The sequence below is a fragment of the Doryrhamphus excisus genome, chromosome 17 (genome assembly GCF_030265055.1).
Source record: "Doryrhamphus excisus isolate RoL2022-K1 chromosome 17, RoL_Dexc_1.0, whole genome shotgun sequence".
NCBI classification, from domain to species: Eukaryota; Metazoa; Chordata; class Actinopteri; order Syngnathiformes; family Syngnathidae; genus Doryrhamphus; species Doryrhamphus excisus.
Genome location: NC_080482.1, coordinates 1,153,313 through 1,174,573, shown reverse-complemented (window position 1 = coordinate 1,174,573; position 21,261 = coordinate 1,153,313). Strand labels below are relative to the sequence as shown.

The following is a 21,261-nucleotide window of genomic DNA, read 5'->3' as shown; positions in this document are numbered from 1 at the left end:
AATATGTATTCATATGCTTTTATAATCTCAACAATGTATTCTTCCATGAGTCTGATCTTCCTACTATAAAATGGCGGATAGTGAAGTGTTATCTTGGCTAGAATGACTCAATGAGGTTGAATGTTTTTACACTTACTTTGCGTGCGTCTTATTTTCCATACACAGTGTTTATTTGTGAAATGCATCCAGTGAGAGTAAAAGTAATGTGTTCATTCATTCCATAAAGTTCTGCTCATCTCGGCATACCAACATGGCTAAGAGCGCCACTAACGTCTCGACGTTCAACTACTGGGACTCTGTGTTTTTCTACCTTGTCACTGTCCAGCGTGTTCTGTGACGTCCGTGAGGCGATTGAGATGGTGTCAGGTTGACTGCTCGCATCTCCTTGGCTGTCGAGCTCCTCTCCATCCCTGCAAGTGGATAAACAATATCATGTCGCTGTACTGCCCCTCTGATGGAAACACAGTCCGGCTGTGTTAACGACGTGCAATGGAAGAAACCATTTGCTGTTTTAGCGCACGCTGTCATAATGAGTGTCGGCAAACAAGCCATGCCCTGTTAGCCTACCGTCTGCCTTTATGTTTGGCCGTGGTGGCTTTGGGGATGTGAATGGGCTCCTTCAGAGCGCCTCGCAGATGGACCGTTCGCTCCTGAATGACCTCGCGGATGTGTTTGATCCAGTCCTGCTTGTTTTCAATGCTGGAAGCCTTGAACAGAGCAACGGCTTCAGTCAATGACAAATAACAGCACACCCACCTAGGAGTCAGCCAAGTGGAGATTAAAGGAAGAAATCATTTCCTTTTGCAGCTTTCCGCTCAAAGACATTTATTGTCAGCGTCTAATTAACGTCACTGACACATCCTGCTCTCCCGCCTTCGCGTTGACACCAGCAACACCGAGACTGCAGTGATGGCATGTTGCATAAGGAGCAGATCTCCATCACACGTTGTACAATGAAACAGACACACAGTTTTACCCACAACATTTCAATAGTACCGTATTTCCTGGACTATAAGTCGCACAAGGCCAAAAATGCATAATTAGGTAGACAAAAAAATACATAAGTTGCATTTTTTACGGGTATTTTATTTTTCGCTCTGGAGTATAAGTTGCAGGAACAGCCAACCTATGAAAAAAAGTGGCACTTATAGTCCGGAAAATATGGTATAGCCGTCTTTCCCAAAGACAAGACAAACCAATATGAGCAGACATAATCTGCATATATCATACACATCATAAATTATGTATTTTCCTGTGGAGGGGGTTAGCTCCAGCGCTACATGCAACCTTTCCTTTTGACTTTGGTTGTGCATAGAATTTGACTTATACCTCACCTTGAGCACGATCTTGTTGTCCGAGGTTGGCGTTCTACCCACCCAGAGGGCAAACTTACAGGGGTCCCCCTCCACGTGTTCCGTCACCCCGAGTTCTGATGTCTGAGGACAAGAACATTGTAGTGAAGCCTCTATTGCCGACTAGCAGATGGAACATGAAACGGTGTGTTGCTTACAAACAGCTTGCTCTTGTAGAGGTACTTGCTGCGTCCGTTTGAATCTTTCACTTCCTTACTGAACACCAGCAGCATCTCAAAGAGGAACAGGTGGCGGTCACGACCTTTTCGGATCAGGGTTTTGGGATCCCAAACTTGGAAGGACTCCTGAAGAATCAGTTCTCCTTGGGTGTCGAGGTTCCCATCAAAGCCTGAAGTCGTGAGACAAAAGGTTGGATTCTTTGTCTGTCCAAGCATGTGGGTTGCCAGATGCCTGCCCGTGCCCCATGACATATTTCAAGTGAGGGAAGTGGCGATTGGCTACCGATGTGCGAGTATAATACTAAATAATAAACAAATTCTAATTCTTTCTGCACAAAATCACAGATTCCAGATTCATTCTTTCCACACAAAAACGCATGAAAATGACAATATATCCCCAAATACGGAGGTAGACGCCATACCATGCGTTACCGTTGCACCTTTACGAGTCACCCCCATACTTAATTCAATAAAGGCGGTCCTAAGAATGAGGTAATTGTGTGGTTGTGTTTCAACCTACCATCCAGCATAGAAAGGTGCATGGCATCATTGGCTTTCTTGGGTACACTAAGCATCACCTCCAGGCCATCCTTGATCTCACCTTTTCCTTCCTCACAGCATGTCAGTAGCTCCTACAATATAAACATGTAAAAGACCATATGCATATAGATATATATTTAATGTGTAAGGCGGGGGCAGAAGAAGCAAAGAGTGAAGATGAATGTGCTTCTTTATTTTACCTTAAGAAGCAGCTGGTACTTAGTGATTCTTTGGACTGGTTTGATCAGGTAAGAGGAGATAGAGTTGGCCAGACGATGCCTTTGTTGGATTTCCTGTGAAGGAGAGTCGCATCTGTCAGGTCATCGTGTGTCTACATATGATCATGTCACAGTAAACATTGCCTTTAAGACGAGCTTATGATATTTAAAATCACACCGAAGGTTATTGCATTTATACAACTCACATCAAAATATGGTCCGGCATGTTCCAAGATGAGCTGTGTGGAGTCCGGCTTGTTCTTGCAGTAGTTCACATACATCTGAAACTTGTCAGCCTGAGTGGGAGAAGAAGCATACCTGAGATGAAAGTCTTGGAAAAATCTTTGAATACCGTCCAAATGTGATCAGTAGTGCAACAGGCAGCACCATGGACTCATTTGTTTTTATGGATATGATAAGCGCATTATGAAGCAGATGACAAAATGAGTATTTCTATGTTTGATCATCCTCTGAAGAGCAACATGTACAAGTCAAACCACAACTCACCCAGGTGACGAAGCAGTGGCCCACATCTTCTGGAAGCTGTTCATACTTTTCCAGCTCCTTCAGGAAGATACTGTGCAGAGATGGAGCCATGATCAGCGTTTATGGTCATCTCCACCACGGATCAGTACTAATAAAGATGACTGACTTGTGGTGAAACTCGTAGAGATCCTGCATGTTCCCAAAGATGATGTGCTCCTTATTGACGATCCCTGGAGGAATCTCCTCCACACCGCTGGTCATCTCCCACAGGTATGTCTGCATGTCAGCGCATGGCTTATTAATGGATATTGTGGTCATGAACCCACAAATATAATAAAATATATGCATCTAATGGTTTTTCATTTCATAATTTGAATAAAGAAGTACTGTTATGCAAATAAAAGTATGTAGTGACATATATGGGTAAGTAAGGAATATCTGTTACAGGGCTCCCCCTGGCGTTGTAAAGTTGTAACTAACTTTCTGTGGCTCATACAACTGATCAGTGGTTCATGTGTACGTGTTCCTGCTGGAATTTGTTGGCCCCCACTCCACACATGAGTGTGTGGCAGATGGAGCGTCGCCACAGCTTGTTTATTACACAACATTTTATATGGAAATATTTCTGTGCAAAAATACAAGGAATCTTCCCCAGTTGGATTTCCATATGTGTAATAAGTGACTGGATGGTTCTATCTGGGACTGGACTTACATCCATGCACTCTCGAAGGTCTCTGACGTAGGCCTTCTCCGTTTGGATCAGCTCAGCCATTATAAACCTGAAAGGGAGAAGACAATTATTATCATTATCATAATTATTATCATCTTCTCTTTGCATCATCATCATTTCAGATAAATTTCAGTAGTCTGCTGTTGCCGTCATAAAATGTCTTAGGAACACGGCGCTCACTCTTTTCTCCTCGCCGACTTCCTTTTCTCCTCATTGAGTTCATGAGCAGCATCTCTCAACTTGACCTCTGACCCCGGAGCGCTAGCTGGGATGATGTCCAGTTGTAGCTCTTTACTCTGTAAAAAAAAAAACAAAAACGAGACAGTCCCTATTATGTCGTGCACAATGGCTCTGGCAGCCTTTCACCAGCCACCACACCTACAGCAGCGTGTTGCACTCGTTTCTCCTTTCTCCGTTTCTCCCAGCTCATTCCAACAGGCGGGAATGAAACATCGTTTCTGACATACAGAGTTGAGGCATGTGGTTTCCGGTATGATTCCTAGCTCCTTTTGGCAACCCGCTAGGCTAACATCTAAGGTCTAACAACAAAAGCCGCCGATGTCAGCTAAATCACCGCCATCGCATTCATCCACCAGAACGTCTGACAAGATCATCGCTGGTCGACACTCACCGCCTTGTTGGAGTCAGAAGAGATGCCGAGCGCCGTTTCCAGGCACGTCCTGTATTTGTCCATACGGAGAGAAAAGTCCCTGTAGCCCTTGTCCACCGAGGACACCCATTTCTTTATCTCCAGGGCGTGGGCGTGGCCCTTGTCACAAAACCCATCAGCCAACTGGATCAACAGCTTTACGCGCTCTTTGGTTTGCTGTCAATAGCGGCACATTTGGGGGGGGGGCACAGAGAGGTGGAAAGGTAGATGGGGGGGGGGGGGGGGGGATTCAGTGATTGGCATACTAGCTGCTTCTCCAACACAATAGCGGTGACACAGAGTGGACACAGAACAATATGTCACCCTGTGAATGGGCCCCCCAGCTGAGGGTAGGAGTGTGCAAACAACGTATCACTCCGAGCGGAATACACCACGGAGTAGAATGGAAAAGGGACCAACCTTAGCGGTGATCTGGAAGTCTTCATGCTCTTTGAGAAGCTCCTGCGTGTGGTGGATGCTGGAGCCAGTGGATGTGTGTGTGGACAGGTAGAACTCCCCAGTGTCGTGGATCCACTCCAGTGCCTGTGGAAACACCCACTCAAAACGTTACACTTCCTGTGGGATTCCTGTTCAAATACCTTGGCGCAGCTGCACACCAGCGTACAGGATGTACTGTCTGTACTGTACTATATACTGTACACACATTTCTTTATAATCTTGTACAAGTGTACTTCATGTGGACTTAAATGCTTGGAGTCAATGTGTTGCTCCATGTTTGCGTAATGTTACCCTGACACCACAAGAGGGGGCTATTTAACAGGAGTGACATTTGAGGCGCTGCTCTATCAACACGGTGGATTTCAACCAGATATAATATGATGCGTTATTTAAAAAAACGAAAAACAACCCGTGAACTGTTTACATCTCAAGTCTGAGTGATGTTCAATTACATAATGCAAATTATTAACATAAACCTTTCCACAGAGGGCTGCACATAAAAAGAAAAAACAAAGGATGCTGGGGGCCATAAATATTTTTTCTTTTATAAAAAAAGATTAAAAACAATTTACATATATTTAAAACCAAAGCTTTGTTATTAATTGACAGAATGAATTTTTCATCACTTTGTGCCTTATTACAATTTCATCCCCAATTTCGCTATTGTTATAGTGTTTGAAATTATTTCTTGGGGGTCAAAAATAATCAAGTCGCCGGCCGTACTTTGGACATCGCTGCCCTACGGTGAATGTTTCTGCATGGCCCGAAGGCCAAAATAAGCGATAGGCAGCTATGTGGTGATTCTCTGTAATAAACACAGTGTGCTTCCAGGGTCATGTACTGTAATCATAGCTTCCCTTACGACTGTCATTGTTACAAATGTCTCCCAGCTTACATCTTCCTGAAAAAGACACCTATCATTACAGAGAAGAAAAACAACAACTCAGCAGTAAAAGAGAGTCAAAATAAGATGGAGGCTGCATGGCCATGGCGACTTATTGATCCATGAGTAGACGCATCAAAGACGTGTGTGATCAATGACCAGGAACGTCACTTACTGTATTATGTAATGTATAGTATAGTACAGTATACTTGCACACAATGCCCCCCCCCCTCCCCATTCACCTGCTTGGCGCTGCGTTCAAACACAACATATTGCTGGCACTGATCCAGCCTTCGCTTTCTCAAGGTCCAGAAGTGGAGAACTCGGTTTTCTCTCTGCAGCAACTCATTCAGGATATCTAGTGGGGGGGGGGGGGGGGGGGGGGGGGGGGGGGGGGATAAATACAATCAAATAAAGATCCAGCCTCGAGGGGGTCAATATTCCACACGAAAGATTGGAATATTCCTTTCCATGTATACACTGCTTTCTGGTACGTCATTCGAAAAGATTCCATTCGGAAAGAGGAGAATCTCCTCATGTAAACGTGGACACTGAAAGGATAAAAACGGCTAAATGTGTAGTGATGACATCAAGCGTGGTTCCACGTACTTTTAACCTGAGTCTCTGGAGCTTTGACGTGGGACAACATTCCAGGCATGTTCACACTGTTCCTGTGCAGGTACTTAAGGAAGACATCGGCATTGCGTCTGGCCAACGTGCACGCCTGGAAAAGGCCACAAAGTTGTGAGACTGACTGACATTCATTAGAGTACCTCTCCTGTACATAAATAGTAGTAGTTACTACTAAATAAAGTACACCATATACTCGCTTCCCACCTTGAGAAATGCCTCTTTCTGCTCCAGATGTTTGCTGACCATGGGGGTGACGTGATCCGACTCGCTGTTGGGGCCCAGTTTATCAGCCCCCCCGCACCAGTCCTCTTCTCTCTTGTACTCCTGCTCTAAGCTTTCCAACACACTGCACACCTGAGATGGACCCGGGACACAGAAATCCTCATCAGGCGGACTCGTTCATTCTCATCTTCCAGTTCCATCATCTCGCCCCAAACTCCCTCCTTGGGATCGTCTGACATCCTATCACATGACACGTGACTTGGCGTCCAGTCCAACACACACACACACACACACACACGCACACACACACACACACACACCTGTTCAGAGGTCTTGTAGAAGGCCACAGAAGCGTTGACCAGCTTGAGTCTGTCCTCCATCTTCAGCATCAGCTGCTGCCAGTGGTCTGCCACCTTCAAGGTGATGCACACAGGGGAGCATGGCGTCAGTCGAATAGTCAAACTGTGGCTCTACAAGTGGCACCGTAAGAGGGACAGACCTTCTCGGCACAGTCCCGGATCATGTCCATGTCGTAATGGTTAGCCTGGAGAAGCGCCTCAGCCTTCTGCTGCACCTGAAGTGCACTCTGATGGGTTTTCTACGGGGGCGATAAGAGAACCGTGTTATGCGGGTGATGGTACAACAGTTGCTCCTAATTCAAATTCGGTGGACCCTCCCACTTTATTATTAATTGTGGATCTGGCCTGTTCATTTCTTCGGATCCTCATTCACGGCTGTTTCATTGTTAATAATTGCTAATATATATGAAATATTAATGTTGGTGCAGAAACATTTTTGTATTCTTTGTACCTCGATTGCGTGTTGAAATTGTTCGTGCTCCTTCTGCAACTGCTCAGCCTCTTGTAACGAGCTGGCCGTGATCAGGCCGGCATTCAGCATGGACTCGCCATTCCGGATCCAACCCAGCACCTAAAAGACACACACACGCAATATTTCATAACAGACGTATAGGATATACACTCACAACAGGAAGTAACCTGCAGTTACCCACACCACGCTAACTTAACTCTTATTCCCCAATATCGTACAAAAGTGACGTTAGGGGTTCAAAGTGTGAAAGTGATCATAGGGGTGTTATTTCATATCTAGAGGTCTCTGAAAAAGTATAAAAACATATTTAGAAGGTTGTAAATATGATTTCTATGCTCTAAATATTCCGGGTGTCCCACTCCTGTATTGATATCAATCCGATATCAACCCCCAAAAAAGCAGTATCGGCCTAAAATGTCAGATATCGGCACTGCGATACAAGCAGTCCATTCCAGTCTGTTGCACGAAACCACAGGTGAAATATGGCACATTGTGGTTTCATCTGACTAAATTCATCTCAAAGTGGCTACACTTTCCCTGACGTGCCATAAAAAAGTGAAAGAAATATGAAGTAGCTTCTCAGGCAGGTTGCTGTTGCAGAATCCGAAGCTGCACAAGCGGGCCTGAGATGCAGGAGCATCATTTGTGAGGTCCACGATCAATGATGTTGGACGATAGCAGCTAGCTCACAACCATTCTTCCTTCCCAGAATGTTTGATGGGGTTGATGTCAAGGTTCTTGAGTATTTTCACACCAAATGTACCCAAGCATGCCTTCATGGACATGATGTAAAGCTGCTAAGATCAAGGATTTACAAAACACATCATGATCAACTAAAAGATTTTAGTCTCCTTGCACCACATAAAGTGGAGCATTCAGTGGAGAAGAATAGAAAAAGCCAAGAGAGACCAAGACAGGAAGGAGAAACATTGGCAAGAGGTGAGTCATCAGTCCACGGTCGTGTACAGACAGACCCGGCTGTGACATCACGGTCGGTCGGCTGAGGCAAGACCTGCTATTAAATGGCCCCCTCCCCCCGGTAAATGAACCTTTTTACACGTCAGAAGGTTTAACGGGTCTCATTTACATCGTGAATGGCTTCACACGCCGGTCCCCTTCAGAGTCCACGCCGTACCTGTTTGACTTCAGCCTGGAGGTGTCTCAACTGGACACACTGCTCCAAATGTCTCCGGTGCTGCTCGGCAGCCACATCCAGCTCCTGCTGCTTCTCGTGGAGGAACTCCAGAAGATCCTGAACCCGCGTGGCCATGTCCACATCTCGGTCGCATAACAGCTCCACACCTGAACGAGACACGGATGACATGGAATGCTATTATTATTATTACTCATTCACATTTGATTTATAGGACCAGAAATAAAACAGAATATAAAATATGAATGATTCATGTTAGCAGATGTCACAGGAGTCCTTGCTTGAGTACTCAGACTGTTAGTCTTCTTATATTACAATATTTGCTGGTGGATTAACGACTCTGAGACCTTAATAAGTGCATTGAAACAAATGTTATATTCTAAAAATGACAAAAATACAATTAAAAAGTAAAAGCGAAAAAAAAATAGTTGCCACAAACACGTGAAACACAAAACTGCCATCTAGTGGTCATAATGTGCATTGTTGATCATGGTGCTCTATTGGCTTTTAGCAGTCGGAATCCTTTGGGAACTCCTCATAACGCTCCATAATAATTGCATACTCATTTTTTGTAAAATACACCAGTCGGGATGATTAGTGAAAGCACCTCCTGATTAGTGAACGCCCGAAACCTGAAGCCCAAAGCCCAAAGTCCAAAGCCGGACTTGACAAACTTAAGTCCACAACTTCTGTTACGGGACCAATTAAGTCTGAACGTGGATGTTGGGTTTTGTCGAGTTGCATATTTCAAGTGTTAGAAGAGCAGCTGGCGGGGGTCAGCTGCCTTGCTCAAGTGCACCCGAGATGTGTTTCCACAACCACTGACTCACCGGACGCCTGGACCTCTGTGACGTACTGCAGCAGCTCCTGGCCTTGGTGGATGACGTCGAAGGTGAGGTTGTTCATGGTGAGGGCCTTGTCTGCGTGATGCTGGAGCTTCTGCTCAGCCAGAGTCAGGTCTTCCGTGTCGAAGTCAGTCATCTGCTGGGACAGCTCCTCGTTCCATGACTCCAGATCGGAGATGATCTATAGGTGGAGGAAATACGAATGAAGTAAAAGGTGTGTGAGGGATCGGAGCTGCTCAATCTTGGATCCGTACTTGGAGACTTTAGTTGTTCAGAATGGACTCTGGACTCCTCACTATGGGAATAATGTCGTCATGTGGTCTGTGTTACTACGTGGACAGGCGGCTTGGCAAATCAATGTCCGTCTAATGGGTACGACTCCGATGTGCCAAATTTGGCAGAACGCTATTTAGCAGGGCTGCGAACTGAAGCTTGTTATTGCAGCGCTAGCAATCAGACCAAAACATTGTATTTCACGGTGCCTCACTTCAGTGTTAAATGAATGCAGACGCTGCCATCTTTGTAAATATTTCATGGGACACATCGATGCATGGGAGACTCAAATATTTCCACAAGCATAAACTTCCATTCATGCACAGACGACATTCTCAGTGCTAATAGTTGTCATAACTCCTCCAGCCAGACGAGCACCCCAAGTCGACACGGCACAACGTCTGCCATAAGACGAGATAGCGTCTCACTCTGCCGATGCACGGCTGGTAAAGCAGATGTCAGCGCTTGTCTTAGACTAGCATCACAGTGAATCATGACACAGCGGCCACTCTGCATTCTTCATCTACATTGTTTCCACCATTCATCACGTTTGGCAAGTTGTTCAATTGTCTAGAAAATAAGAGCTTAAATATTTCTACAGGTTGAAGCAAATATTTAAACTGGGGTGTCCAAAGTCTCGTCTGAGGGCTGGATTTTTGCTTTTTTATTTGCCCACAGTACAGTCTAAAAATGTATTTTAACAAGAAAACTAAAATCTAAAAAAAACTACATGAAGAGAATGTACAAAGATTATTTAAGACGAAAATTTAAATATCTGAAAAAAAGGGGGGTGAGCAAAGTTCTTAAAAAAAATAAAAATATGCTTTTTTCAATTCCACTAGAAAGCTGAAAGAAAGCAGTTAGCATGCTAACAACTGAGCACGGTGAACGTATACACTATGGAGTTACCATGCTAACAAGTGAGCACAGTGAATGTATACACTATGGAGTTACCATGCTAACAAGTGAGCATGGTGAATGTATACACTATGGAGTTACCATGCTAACAACTGAGCATGGTGAATGTATACACTATGGAGTTACCATGCTAACAACTGAGCATGGTGAATGTATACACTATGGAGTTACCATGCTAACAAGTGAGCATGTTGAATGTATACACTATGGAGTTACCATGCTAACAAGTGAGCATGGTGAATGTATACACTATGGAGTTACCATGCTAACAACTGAGCACGGTGAATGTATACACTATGGAGCTACCATGCTAACAACTGAGCACGGTGAATGTATACACTATGGAGTTACCATGCTAACAACTGAGCACGGTGAATGTATACACTATGGAGCTACCATGCTAACAAGAGAGCATGGTGAATGTATACACTATGGAGTTACCATGCTAACAACAGAGCACGGTGAACGTATACACTATGGAGTTACCATGCTAACAACAGAGCACGGTGAACGTATACACTATGGATTTACCATGCTAACAAGTGAGCATGTTGAATGTATACACTATGGAGTTACCATGCTAACAAGTGAGCACAGTGAATGTATACACTATGGAGTTACCATACTAACAAGTGAGCATGGTGAATGTATACACTATGGAGTTACCATGCTAACAACTGAGCATGGTGAATGTATACACTATGGAGTTACCATGCTAACAACTGAGCACGGTGAATGTATACACTATGGCGTTACCATGCTAACAACTGAGCATAGTGAATGTATACACTATGAAGTTACCATGCTAACAAGGGAGCATGGTGAATGTATACACTATGAAGTTACCATGCTAACAACTGAGCATAGTGAATGTATACACTATGTGACCAAGGCAGTAACAGAACCATCAAGGTGCTCCCTCATAACTACGGTAACATTAATCGGTGGATAGAAATGAAAAGATTCCTTTGCAGCTGTCCTCGCTGCCTCAAACATGGTGTGACCTCTGACCTCTACAAACAAAGTTTTATGCGTCCTGAAGCTAATATGGTAATAGTAAGATAAACAACAGTTAATTATGAGGCTCATGGCAATTGTACAGTCATGTCCTCCACCTAATATTCCCTCAGCAGTACATATTGGCGATAAAACAGACGACTTGGCCCAGAGGAACGCCATGTTAAGGCGACTGAACAACGTCTTTCTTATTTGCAGGGCCTTAATGTGATTGGTTCTGTTGTTCTGTGTGTGCATGATGGAGGTGGACAATTACTACGTCATCTACTGTATGTGTCGTGTTAGTGATAGAGTATGTCATCTACTGTATGTGTTGTGTTAGTGATAGGGTAACAGTGTAACAGTGTAACGTGCTGTGGTAATTGGATTGCTGCAAGGAACAGATAAAATGGTCTCTGGTAAATACAACTGCTGACAAAATAGTGATTGCAAAGACTATATAACGAAATGAAGGTTTTTGTTTTAAGCAAAGTTATAGTGTATATACTTCATAGTGTGTTTGCAATTATTGTCTAGATTTTAGCCGTGAAAGATAATTTCTGATGAGAACAAACTTCTCTATTTACTTTATGTGCAGCTGTTTTGTAATATACTTTATTTTTGTCCAGTCCAACCAGTTCAGACATTGTTATTAAATTGTTCCATTTAATAATACCAAAAGTAAGATTTACCATGTTTTTGGTAAAGATTTATTTGCTCTCTTCGGATGTGACAAAGTACTGTGGGCATTTCGATTCACACAAATCCACAGCGAATAGGAGACTAACTTTCCGAGGGTTCAGAGTAATCTTATCAAACGGCCATAAGACACGAATACAATACAATACAACCCTTAACCTTGGATGATCATTCACTAGGCTGACAAGCAAGGGCAAACTCACCAAGCACTCATCTGTACTCCTCCCTCTTCTCCGCATACAGTTGAGTAAAATGCCCTCAGCGTGCCAAAAGACCATATCAGTTGCTCTTAAAGTTGTCCAGTCCAACCGAGAGAGGAGCTCCAGCTCCTTTGTGTCTTTTCCAGCAGAACGCAGCGATACGGAGGGAATCATCTAAAAGGAAACCTCCGCCGCGTGTCTCACCTCACCTCAAAAAGACACACCCCCATTAGCGGCAGGAGGGAGTGTGCTTGAGTGTGTGTGTGTTTCTCGTCCCTGAGTGTGCATGGTGCTAATCCCCCCCCCCACACCAGATCTTTGACACATTAATCTCATGTCTTCTTCCTTTCAATCCTCATCAGGACAAAATGATTGAAAAGCACAAGTCTTCACCTTTTGGAGGATTCTGGCCCTTTTCCCGAACATAGTCGTCAATCCTAATTACAGATCCGTTTGCCGACACCCGTGGCTGGAATACCATCTGGTTTGAGGAACTAACTCGTCAGCAAGACAAGCAACCTGTCACTCTCAACGTCTTTTGTATTTTAGCCTGCCTGAACTTGAAAAGGCTGACACGATGGTAGAGGATGCTTCATCAACTCAACTCTAGTATATCTTTATAGTGTAGTATAGTATAGTATAGTATAGTATAGTATAGTATAGTATAGTATAGTATAGTATAGTATAGTATAGTATAGTATAGTATAGTATAGTATAGTATAGTATAGTATAGTATAGTATAGTATAGTATAGTATAGTATAGTATAGTACAGTATAGCATAGTATAGTATAATATAGTATATTATAGCATAGTATAAAATAGTATAGTATAGTATAAAATAGTATAGTACAGTATAGTATAGTGCAGTACAATATAATATAGTATAAAATAGTATAGTATAGTATAGTGTTGTATAGTATATTATAAAATAGTATAGTATAGTATAAAATACTATAGTATAGTGTAGTATAGTACAGTATAAAATAGTATCGTACAGTATAGTATAGTGCAGTACAATATAGCACAGTATAAAATAGTATAGTGCAGTATAGTATAGTACAAAATAGTATAGTAGAGTAGTATAGTATAGTATAAAATAGTATAGTAGAGTATAGTACAGTATAGTATAAAATAGTATAGTGTAGTATAGTATAAAATAGTATAGTACAGTATAGTGCAGTACAGTATAATGTAGTATAGTGTAGTATAGTACAGTATAATATAGTATATTTCACACTATTACAATATTAAACTATTTAAAGGAGCGTGTCGGACTTTGATAATTGGTGGTCTATCTGGTCTTCCCTACTGTCAATCATTTCAGTAGCATCTTGACTAAATGTACAACTACCTTCTTCTCATACATGTATGAGATGTTCTTCATATCATGCATGTCACATATATATATATATATTCTCTATTTATCATATTTGTATTTTATTACTTTTTAAAAAATAGTTTTTCTTTTATTTGTATTTTTGTCTGAACATCTTTATTTCTTTGTTTCCTTAAACAGTGCTAAGACATATGAAGTCATCCCTTGTTTACCACGATTAAATGGTTCCAGCATCCCTTATTTAAAAATCTTCCATACACTTCCATAGAGCATATCAAACCTCTTTATGACCTTGTAAATATGGTTTTTAACATTAAAAGTTGGGGGGGTTCAGAATGGAGTTTTATCTTGGCGTTGGTTATATGTTTTATTTATTGTATTTATTAATTTATTTATTTTTGTATTTATTATTTATGTATTGACCGTGCCTTCTGTGGGATGAGGCCAAACAAATCCAATGTGACTGTAAGTCTACTCACGTCTATGGCATCCCTCTCAAAGATGCGAAGTTGGAGGAAGAGCTCCAGTTTGATCTTCCTCTCCTGGAAAAGCTCCTCCATTTGGCCCTGGGCCTCATCCAGCTGCTGGAGGACACTCTCAATGTGAGCCATGGAGCTGTTGTGGGGGGTCTTGTTGCTCGAGATGGCAGAGTCTCTGTGCACAGAAGCCACAGCATCCGACTCGGATTAGAGTCCAATAATGTCAGTCATTTACTCCATTATCACAGTGTTTAGGGGACCAGGATTTAGCTCCCGTTTTGGCAGCCCCTTAAAGCGCCCATCAGAGGCGGGACCCCACCTGTGTGGAAAGAAATCTCCTGCTGTTATACTGAAAGCAATTGTCCGACTACTACTGTATATGCCCAGTGGCGGTTCTGGCTTGAATGCCGCCCTGGGCGGATGGACGCGGGGCATCCAAAATCCGAGGTTCCCCTCAATTCCTGTACGGGTGTGGAAATAAGGCTGACCTTAGCTGCTGTATGAGGTCTTCCCCCTCCTTGATGACGTTGACTGTCGCTTGCAGGGTGGTCTGCTGCTGCTGACCGAAGCGTTTGATCAAATCCTGCACCGCTTCCACAGATTCTGCGTACACATCATCCAGCAGTTCCTTCTGAAGCTCCTCCAACCATGTCCACAGCTGAAATACAGCACACACACCAGTCTTGAGCCATGAAAGAAATAATACATCTACGGATGCAAAATAACTCCAACCCTAACCCACAAAAACCATACGTTTGTGTATACACTGTAGTATATGTAATATATGTACTGCATTTAAATGTAAGCGGGTGTGAAAGGAGAAAGTAAAAAACAGGACAAACCTCTTTGACATGCGTGTGGAAGGACACGGACATATCGAGTAGGACCTTGCGCTGTTCAACGCGCCGTACGAAGTCCTGGATGCGATCTTCGAGCTGGTGGGCGGCCTGGTAGATTTCCTCTGGGTCGCATTCTCCGGTCTGGGCCAACTGCTCCGCTGCCTCCAGCAGCTTGTCAGCATTGGTGTAGGTGTTCTGGAACACAGAGATTACATCACATCCATTAACTGGAAGTGTTGGGAAACTTTATTACAGTAACTTAAAGATAATTAGGGTGAGTATTTCAAATGGTATTTAATCCGCAGATTAACCTCTTCTGAAGGCACACGAAACAGGAAAAGTATACAGCTCACCTGTGCGACCTCTTCAAAGTCTTCGTGTCTCTTCTGCAGAGCTCGGGCTCGGTGCAAAGACTTCCCGACGCCAGTGTGTTTACTGAGGAAGGCCTCGCCGTGGTTCTCTATCCAGTCCAGTACCTTAAAACACGTTAAGAGTATGGTAAGCATTCGTACGTTTCAATTGCTGAGAAGGTATTTCTCAATCTGGGCGACGCCGATGCAGTGCAGCTTTTACGCCAGCAGAGGGAGCACTTCACCATTTCAATTCCAAGGGTTTGTCATCTACTGTATTTGGTGTTTTTTTTTCTGCGTGGAATACGTCTTAAATGATCGCTTACATCTTTTTCTTGAGAGCAACAATACACCGTGCCAAAATGTGATTGTGTCCATTGTGATACAATTTATTCAGCAACTTTATGCTATATATACACTATATATATATGACCAAGTGTATAATGGCAAGAAGTGGTCATTTCAAGGTCTTAGGCAATATACAATGACAATGATTGGGACACTAAAGTGCGTCTCCATGGAAACCACAACCAAGAGAGATGGGTGATGAGAGGCGAATGCTAGAATGACGGAGATGCTACCTGAAAGAGAGAGAGGAAGCCAGAACGAGGGGGTAGAGCGTCAGAGAGGAGTTCATGCCCAAAGGGTAGAGAAGAGAGAAGGCGGCATACACCAGCAGTTTTTATCTAAGACCTTCGCCGTAGAGACCGTCTCATGGCGTTTCGCTCAGCAGACGGAAGCTTTTACTTAAAAAAAAACTCAGGAGGAAGCACAAAAGGCTTTGGAGATGCTCGAGCTGATTATATTATATCCTTTATATCGTACATCTGCTATCCTGGTGGAAATACTGCCTGTTAGCAGTAATACACCAACACACGAGGTATTCAACAACGGGAGTGTTGCTAACTCACTTGTTGTACATCCTGTTGGAAGACGCACAGCTGCAGGCGTTGGTGCAGGCGGACTTTGCGATGCTGCCAGATGTTCTCCAGCTGCCTCTGATGATGGAGCACCTCGTGAATGATGTCCAGGACGTGGTGCACCGCCTTGGAGTAGTTGGCCGACGCCATCAGTGAGTCGGCGCTTCCTGGCGTCAGAGGTCGCTGCAGTTTGTCTAACAGAGACTTCCCATCCTGGCTTACCTGGTGAAGGTGAGATACACCAAGAAACAATTACGTGATCGTTCTGCTACTTGAACACAACACCTTAGGGTGAGAACCATGAGGTAGTCCTCGGGATGCACACAAGTTGTGTTTATAGACTGAGAAGTAAGTCAAGAACACAGGAAACACAATAATGTGAGGTGAGACGCATGCTTATTGGGAGGAGAACATCTCAATGCTGATGCTGTTATCCCTGTCCATTCCCTAGGAGCAGGTCCTTCACATGATCAGGAATACCATCTTCATCCTTTAAGATGGTGGTTGAATGTTGAAACAAACAGAGGACCTGCATTGTGCTTGTAGATTGTTGTGGTGCATAACGTCCCCGCATACTTGATCAATATTTTTCTCCTCTCACACGGCTCAATAAGGTATTTTTCGGTCTAATGCAGTGTAGTAGATCACCAAACTCACTAATATCACTTCCAAAATTGTCACTCATATTATTAAATTAATTTCTCAACTGGCCACTATTATCTTTCATCACTTGAAGTGGACGGTGCTTAGTTGAAAATAAGACGTGTTTAAGTCCAGCCTGAGTGTTAGATAGATAGATGGATGGATGGATGGATGGATGCATAGATAGACTTCCTTTATTGTCATTGCACAATAACACAGCAGTGAAATTGCCAACGAAATGTCGTTACCTGGCTCCCGTATAATAATAAATAATAATAATGTGGCGAATGAATAGATGTCATCAAATATGAACAGCAATGTACAGCGTAAACAGTAAATTGCACAAATAATGTAAATAATTTTGAATAAATAATTGCCGTGTTACACATTTATTAATAATTCCACATAAATAATTGTTAATTGTTGTGTACACACCTCGGAATAGGCAGTGGTGATGTGCTCATAGAGACCCTGGTGACGGTGGATGGTGTCTTCCAGATCCTGGAGCTCCGAGGGCAGGTCCCCCTCGCCACAAGCTTTGCACCAAGGCTCCACTTTACCCATGTACTGCGAAGAGAACAAACATTAAGTCAAAGAAATTATGTTTTGCATATATATTGCACAGTAATGGACCCTATGGTGTATAATTCATACACTCATCCATTTTCTACTCTTTATATTGTTCATAAGTCATGGGGATAGATGCTATCTGAGCTCCACACCATCTGGGTGGACTGTCAGTGAGAAATGCCAATATACTGTACATACTAGTATAACGCGTACTAGCATACTGCGGGTTTGCATGGGTCTGCCAGTACCTGGTCCGCTTTCTGGTGGAAGCTGGCAGACATCTCCAGCAGGGTGCTTCGTTCATCCAGTGCTGCAGCAAAGGCCTTCCACTCCTGCTCCAACTGGCCTGAAATCTGCTGGATCTGCTGGGAGGCATAGTGGCCTGATTCCAGGAGCCGGTTCCCTACCGACATAATCCTATTGATGTTCACATAGACATTCTGGGACCATGGAGAGACAGGAAGGAAGCACAGATTCAGACCCAATTCATTCTTATTTGAAGCATTCTGCCGCTCAACCAATATCCTCTCATGGTGGTTTGCAGAACAGATGGAGGAGAATGAGTGGATACTGCTGTGTGATTAAAAATCTCTGCGTGGTAAAAGTCATGTAAGTAGAATACAAACAGCAGCCGGTATCATCTCATACTGAGTCTTGTCATGCGGTATTTATCCGGTCCAGTTCGCCTACAGCTTGAGAGCTAAAATATTGTTTTGCTTCTGTTAAACAAGCCAAGGTTTAAGGCAACTCATCAAATTTAAGTACTCAGCCAGCAGTTGCACATTTTCAGCTTCTCCAGCACATTAAAGCTGTGCTAAATGAAATATTCATAAGATTACGTACAAACGCAACATTATTTATAAGAAAAACAAGTTTTATGTACAGTTTGATGTAATGATGTTTTATTGACGTCCATCAAACTCATCACTCACGTGTTGTTAGATCATTTTATTCATGCAATTTTTTCAAGAATTTGAAGGCTCCCGAACGATGGGAGACGTGTTTTGCAGGCCAGTCAACACAGTGGAACATCATAGTCTTATTACTCAGTTCCACAAGACTAAAGTCCAATTGTAAAACTACAAAAACATGTTTTGTGTTGACATTTTTCAGACTTGTGCTCGTTAGCGAGGAACTACAGTCAACCACTGATGAGATGATCAAGGGCATCCGGTTCCTGCTAACAAGGACGCTTTGAGATAACAGGAACACGGTTGCCTTCACGCGGTGTAACTCGTATTACACGCTAATCAGAAAATCTAGGCAAACAGGCGAAATGTTGTGGTGAATTTTCCTAAACTAAGAAACACTCTAACCGGAGCGTACGCTAACCGAGGCGCCACCGGTTTGTGGACATTATACAACCATTCGCTTGGGAATCATACCCCCCTGGGAATAATAAGAAAAGTCATTTGCCACTCAACCATCTTTTCTTCTTTAATAGATGGGCTTCAAGCTGTTGTTTGCAGATAGGCACAGATCAGCGAATGCTAATTAACAGACTGGTAACAGGCCATTATTATTCTATTCAATTACTGCTCCCGGCGCCTGTTGGGCTTCTTACTTTGCTTGTCTAGATCACAACGGGAAGGCCAGATTAACCAAAAATCAACACCAGAGTGCAACAACAGCCGGAAAACAGAGAAAGGATGGTTCTGCAACCAACATTATGAGCGTTCAACAAAACTATAAAGCCATGACGGATCAGCAACAAGCTTTCTCTTTCATGACACGGCTTTGGGAGAGATTGTCTGATATTAGAAAAACGCATAATTTAACATCACAAATCCACAGTGGAGACAAATGTTGCCGGTGGGCACCGACGGTGCTGCAATGTTGTGAGGCAGCGGTGTGCTTAAATCTTAAGCTCACATGAGCACTTGAGGAGTCCGACGGCCCTCGAACACAGCAGTCGGTACGGAACACTAAAGAACAGCAGTGCATGGAGAAACTTTAATCCTATTACACAATTTACAAATCAAACATCCCAGAAGAACCATCTTAGGAACGGTGGCGTGGTGCTATTAGACTCCAGGAAGACGCATATAAGCACGTGCACAAACAAATAGAGAAGAACGGGGGTAAGAGAAGCACAAAGTTTCAACTAAGATACCTGAAGGTCTCTAAAAGCATCTGTAGAAGATTACAAATGATATTAAATAACAAAGACCGGACGACTAGAACTCAGCAGGTGACAGAAGGTTAATCTGAAACTGATGGATGGCAAGCAGTGTGGGGCTGGGCAGGGGAAATGGCATTCCTAATTCAAACCTGATGAGGGCAAAGGTCACCTCGAAGCAGGAAGTAGAGTAAGAGTAAGACAGTAAGCAACTGTGAATAGCTACTGTATGTAATAAAGTTTCTAGTTCTGTACTCGGAGCACGGAAGCCAAACCCTAGTAAACATGCTTCTCACAGGTCTGCAATGTATATGTGGTTGCTGGCTCTTAGATGCTGGAATCGTCACGTCCGAGAAGTGTGTAGCAACAAAGGTCATCATTGTTGTATTGTCCATGGAGATGTCCAGTGAAAGGTCAAATTAACTGAGCATCTCTTCGGAACTGATTCAGATTTACTGAACTTGTACACCAAAGGAGAAGATATAGTAATAACTGACAAACCAGTCACTTTACGCCGTGACCTTATTTCCAATATGAAGAAACCTAATCATACTTGGTCACTCATTGTTCTTCCAGCCGGTGTTTCCATTCAGTCATGCAGGCAACAGGAAAGGGAAACGCGGCTTCCTGTGGAAGAATGGGTGGAGGGTCGTGGAGTTGACTTCAAACAAGCCTGGTGACTTTTGCTCCATAAGAGCAAGCGTATGTTGCACTTCCATCTTTTTTGCTACTACTACTTCTACTACTCAGGAGTTACTGGTCGCTTTGACCCAAAGTGTTGCCCCCACTCGGGGCCCTCTGGGTCACATTGCTCCCTGAGGTTGCTACTTTTAGTTAGCGAGAGGAATTAGCCAGTAGGCCATGAGCTGTACTGGTCAAACTGAGATTTTACTTGCATGATTATAAAGAATATTGGATTGGACGCCATTTGATGTCCGTGTGTACCCAATGTTCCAGCAATCCTGCTTAGTCTCGTCATCCATGACAGAGGGACCTTAACAGTCAGTGGAATTTAAATACATAGATGATATCATACAGAATAAAGGGTCAAAGATGGATTTTCCACAGCGTGTTTGCAGCAACGACACGCATTTGGCTGCAGCATTTCAGATGTGAGCAAGTGGAGCAAAACACCGTTGGACCACAAGGTCAATACAGCATAACGTCCTCAACTCCGCTTATTAGTTGGGAGAGGAGCTTCGCTGGCTACAGAAAGGAGGGCAGCAGAGGGCAGCACACGGCTTTGGGAGGGCAGGGAGGCAATATGGGTCAATTATTGGGTCAGTGCTGTAATAAGACATGACAGAGCGAGGCTGAGTGGCAAACAGCTGAATAATAGGACAGACACGGTGACAAGTCTCAGCCTAGGAGAGGGGAAGGCTTTGGGAGAGGAAGGTGTGCGGAGGAGAGGATGGAGTGTTACTGGTTACTGTGAATGACAGTAATGATGATGGCATGCGATTGCGGCTCCTCTCTCAGTGTGCGTGTGCGTGTGTGCGTGCGTGCGTGTGTGTGTGCGTGTGCATGCCCAACACCAGCAGCATCTTACCATGCAGTTCATTGCAAAGTGGTTGTGCTGGGTTTGCAGCTCGACGGCGTGCTGGTGGTTCCCTCCAATCTCTGTGTAACTGGTGAGGAAAAGCCCCTTGTTGTGCATGATCCAGTCGAACATCTACACATAGGAAAAAGGAAGAACATGAAGTTAGTTGAACACAATGTACCAGATAGAATGTGTCTTC

The 21,261-nt window shown here is 43.5% G+C and overlaps 1 protein-coding gene across 8 annotated transcripts in view; it reads right to left on the bottom strand.

The window, feature by feature from the left end:
- triob (trio Rho guanine nucleotide exchange factor b) overlaps positions 1 to 21,261 on the bottom strand; it is a 71,765-nt gene that overhangs the window by 20,700 nt on the left and 29,804 nt on the right. For all 8 annotated transcript variants that reach the window (XR_009119880.1, XM_058052917.1, XM_058052915.1 and 5 more), the window contains 29 exons: positions 21,072 to 21,194; positions 17,652 to 17,843; positions 17,269 to 17,400; positions 16,183 to 16,413; positions 15,275 to 15,397; positions 14,925 to 15,116; positions 14,571 to 14,740; positions 14,083 to 14,257; positions 9,166 to 9,361; positions 8,318 to 8,484; positions 7,162 to 7,281; positions 6,851 to 6,949; positions 6,672 to 6,764; positions 6,334 to 6,483; positions 6,106 to 6,220; positions 5,739 to 5,854; positions 4,575 to 4,697; positions 4,137 to 4,331; positions 3,686 to 3,801; positions 3,488 to 3,554; positions 2,942 to 3,051; positions 2,797 to 2,866; positions 2,496 to 2,585; positions 2,272 to 2,364; positions 2,052 to 2,163; positions 1,511 to 1,701; positions 1,335 to 1,436; positions 568 to 707; positions 311 to 410 (listed from right to left, as the gene is read on the bottom strand). Coding sequence is in view for 7 of the 8 variants with exons in the window: in XM_058052917.1 (XP_057908900.1) it covers positions 311 to 410; positions 568 to 707; positions 1,335 to 1,436; positions 1,511 to 1,701; positions 2,052 to 2,163; positions 2,272 to 2,364; positions 2,496 to 2,585; positions 2,797 to 2,866; positions 2,942 to 3,051; positions 3,488 to 3,554; positions 3,686 to 3,801; positions 4,137 to 4,331; positions 4,575 to 4,697; positions 5,739 to 5,854; positions 6,106 to 6,220; positions 6,334 to 6,483; positions 6,672 to 6,764; positions 6,851 to 6,949; positions 7,162 to 7,281; positions 8,318 to 8,484; positions 9,166 to 9,361; positions 14,083 to 14,257; positions 14,571 to 14,740; positions 14,925 to 15,116; positions 15,275 to 15,397; positions 16,183 to 16,413; positions 17,269 to 17,400; positions 17,652 to 17,843; positions 21,072 to 21,194 (3,903 nt within the window). In the remaining variant the exon portion in view is untranslated. The remainder of the gene's footprint in view (positions 1 to 310; positions 411 to 567; positions 708 to 1,334; positions 1,437 to 1,510; positions 1,702 to 2,051; positions 2,164 to 2,271; positions 2,365 to 2,495; positions 2,586 to 2,796; positions 2,867 to 2,941; positions 3,052 to 3,487; positions 3,555 to 3,685; positions 3,802 to 4,136; positions 4,332 to 4,574; positions 4,698 to 5,738; positions 5,855 to 6,105; positions 6,221 to 6,333; positions 6,484 to 6,671; positions 6,765 to 6,850; positions 6,950 to 7,161; positions 7,282 to 8,317; positions 8,485 to 9,165; positions 9,362 to 14,082; positions 14,258 to 14,570; positions 14,741 to 14,924; positions 15,117 to 15,274; positions 15,398 to 16,182; positions 16,414 to 17,268; positions 17,401 to 17,651; positions 17,844 to 21,071; positions 21,195 to 21,261) is intronic.